This window comes from Blastocystis sp. subtype 4 (genome assembly GCF_000743755.1).
Source record: "Blastocystis sp. subtype 4 strain WR1 chromosome Unknown seqid_0555, whole genome shotgun sequence".
Taxonomy (NCBI): domain Eukaryota; class Bigyra; order Opalinata; family Blastocystidae; genus Blastocystis; species Blastocystis sp. subtype 4.
In genome coordinates, this window is record NW_014568992.1 from 1 (window position 1) to 3,555 (window position 3,555).

Genomic DNA, 3,555 nt, shown 5'->3' on the forward strand with positions numbered 1-3,555 from the left:
ACGAAGTTCATCAGTAGCATTGTGTGTTTTGAGATGGAAAATGATGGAATAGGCTGAGAAGAAGATCAAGGCTGCTGGAGGTGCCTGCATCCTCACTGCTTAAGCGAAATGAGTTGGTGTCATCGATCTTAGAGATGTTTGTTAACATACCCTGGTTTGTTATATGGATCTCCGGGGAGTTTTGGGCAACTCCATGGTTAAATCAGACTTCGACAAGATTCATAATTTTGCTTTCCCGAAATGTCTTTCCTTGGAAGAGCTCTTGGACAGTTTCTAAACCGTTGGATGACGGATAAGGTAGCCAATTCTTCTGCTATGCGTCAAACTGCAAAAGTTGCTGTGAAAGGAGTAAAATCGATTCAGGGTGGCGCTAAGGTGGTATGTGAACCTAGTCTATATCAGAAATAGGCTGGAGAAAAGGCGGGAGAAGCGGCTAAGGATGTGAAGAATTTTGCGAGTGAATTTTGGGGAGAATTGAAGAACCAAGCTACTGGAAAGTCCAAGTAGTCTGCTAATGTTTGATCTCTTCGATTTATCGGTTAGTCGTTGATTCTGTGATAGTTACTTCCTGTTTGTTGTATGTACTGGTAATTCGATGATGGTTTTGTTATCTTGGTTTCAATTCCTCGTGAATATCTCCCATATTGTTCCTAGTGCACTGTAGAACCAAATGCAATTTTCTAGATTGATAATACATTTTCTGTTCCTATCGATGGATATAGGATCAATTATTGGCAAGTCTGAAAATGAGTCAATTATTGGTGCATAATGTACAGTGATATAACTGATAATCAATATTCAGTGATTAATCACCCATTCTCAATCACTTGATTGTTGAAACTGTCAACATGCCGTTGCTGTTGAATGTAGGAGCATGAGGAGCCGATTCCCTAATTGGTAGCCTCCTTTTCAAGACTCCATTGTGAAACAAATGTGTGAGTCTCATGGAGACCCGGAAGTGCTAGATGGTCTTTTGAACAGCACAAAGTGCAATATCAATGCCTATGACTCTCAGGGATATGCCATGATTCACTGGGCGGCACGGTATGGCTATACTGCATGTATTGATATGCTTGTGAAGCATGGAGCTGATATTGGTATTCATACTTTGGTAGCCTTCGTCTTCTATTGTAATACCTAGGGAAACAAGACAGTAGCGGATGTAGCAGATTATTTCGGGTTTTACGAGACGAGGGATTGGATTGAAATGACGTGCAGTCTTTATAATGTTGAAATCGCTTGATAGCCTTTAATTGTAGGAATATTTCGATGCTATTCAAAACGATGATGTTAAAAAAGTAGAAAAGCTGATGAGTAATATGGAATGCTTTCTCTTTCGGAATCGTCATGGCATGAATGGATTACATGTTGCCTGTATGGTAGATGCGATCGGTAGAGATGGAATACTTGTTTGATTATAGATGTTGTCAAGTTATTTGTGAAGCTGGGTGTTAATCTCAATGAACAGGATTGGTTTGGTCGTACTGCCTTGCACTGGGCGGGACTCTGTGAAAATGCTAGTCTTGTCGAATATCTGGTGGAGCGAGGTGGTGATCTGACTATTCGTACTCTAGTACATAAGATTCTCGTTCCTTAAGCATAGACACAAAAGACCCCAGTTCATTTCTGTTTTCCTCTAATGCCGTACATTAAACTTGAAGCAATCACAAAACTCTTTAGTGAGGCTTTCTTTGATGCTGTTCAGCGTTATGATCGTGAGAGTATTCGAGCTTTCTTTACTCATGTTACCAATGTGGAGGCGGCACAATTACGGAATGAGCAAGGAAACACGGCTCTGCATATCGCTGTAAAGGCAGGTCGAGGCGATCTCGTGAAGGAACTATTGGAGCGTGGTTTCAACCCTGATCAGGAGAATTACAATGGTGTGACTCCTCGTCAGATGGGAGAGGGCGCAAGTGATCGTATCAAGGAACATTTGGGGTTACTTCATGCCACTGTTGAGTCTGAGAGTGAAGAGGTAAATGAGCCAGTCGATGAATCGAAGGAGTTACGTGCTTGTGAAGTCAATGTTGGACCTGTCGTGTCTATGACTTCAGGGAAGGAAACACCTACTCTTCCTCTACCTCCACTTCCTTCTGTATCTTCAGTGCCTACGCCTTCTGTCCCTTCCACTGTACCACCGCTCTCCTTACCAACTCCTCCATTGCCATCACCCTCCACTTCAGGAATTCCACTCTCCTCTTCATCCATTCCACTGCCCCCTGCTCCTGGTCCTATCCCACTCCCTTCACGACATGATATTACAGCATCCGAACCAATACCACGACCTCTCTCCGTTCCTGTAGGTGGCGTCTCCCTTCCTGCTGTCATCAGCGGCTCAGCTCCTCGACCTCAGTCAGTCGAGATGACGGATCGAGTACCCCTGAATGAAACTTCAAGTAATCCTATTCAGCCATGCGACCTCAAGAAATGCACGAATGTTCGAGACTTCCTCTCTGCTGTTGGCCTTCAAGAGTACATCGAGTCCTTCGACTCTGCCCATGTGGTAGATACAAAGGACATGTTCAAGTTCTCAGAAGAAGATTTCAAGAAGCTAGGAGTGAAATTCGGTCATCGGAAGCGTCTGATTGAGGTATTGGCGAGTATCGACCCATTATATTCATTCTTGCAAGATGGGAAGTTGATGGACAAATACAATCGATTCAAGGAACTGGGTTTTGATAATATCTGGAGTTTAATGGGAATTCAAGAATCCTATCAGGAGAAACTGGGACTGACAAATGAGGAGATGGAAAGGGCGATTGCAAGTCGGGATTTGTTAATTGAATCTAGTAAGAGCACATTGGAGAAGCTTCCAGAACTACAAAGGATAACAGATAGTACGGAATCGAAACCTATCCTCATGTTGATCTTCAGTAGTGAACGAGCTGATAGTATCATATCGGTATACAGCTTTTTACTATAATTATTATAGAATGGAGGCTTCCCTACTGTCAGTTATTTGCAGTATTACAGTGAAGGAGCAGATGATGAAATTGGTCTCAATTTCGGAGAAGCTGTAGGCCTGGCGAATTTGGTTTCGGTAGACGACTTGAGGTGGTGTTTAGTGTAGTACATTAAGGCGCGGAAATCGTAGTGTATTCATGTCATCTTTTTCATTTATGGTTTTGTGTACTATTTGTATTATTGCCTTTTGTTTGTTTTGTTACTGAAGGTACCGAAACGCCGGTTTCAACCATTCAAGGTACTAATGCACAAACAAGAGTTCTACAATGCTTTCCGCTCGTATCGTGAAGTCTTTCGTTCCCCTTGCCAAGTATTGGAAGGAGAAGACGTATTAACAACTAGAAACCAGATCCTCTTCGGTTGTGTTGCTCGTAACATTGAAACCACGGGAGCTGCTCTGGGTCTTGATAAGATGGGTCTGAATTGTCCTAAAGTTCACCGCAATTTGACCTATGGTGAGGAATAGAGTGGAGAGAGTGATACATAGAAGAGATTGCTCAACATGAGGAGAAGAATAAGGAGGGAGTGTTCACCAACACTGGAGCGTTCGAGGTAGATACAGGAATCTACACTGGTCGTTCTCCTCAG

The 3,555-nt window shown here is 42.9% G+C and overlaps 1 protein-coding gene across 1 annotated transcript; it reads left to right on the forward strand.

Moving 5' to 3' along the window:
* Positions 1–931: 931 nt before the first annotated feature.
* Positions 932–3,097, forward strand: JH06_5140 (hypothetical protein; the record flags this gene model as incomplete). Its single annotated transcript, XM_014669450.1, is given in 7 exon segments — positions 932–1,111; positions 1,142–1,228; positions 1,260–1,379; positions 1,397–1,573; positions 1,604–2,905; positions 2,936–3,043; positions 3,074–3,097. 7 exon segments carry the CDS (start codon positions 932–934, stop codon positions 3,095–3,097), a joined length of 1,998 nt encoding a protein of 665 aa, XP_014524936.1.
* Positions 3,098–3,555: the final 458 nt, after the last annotated feature.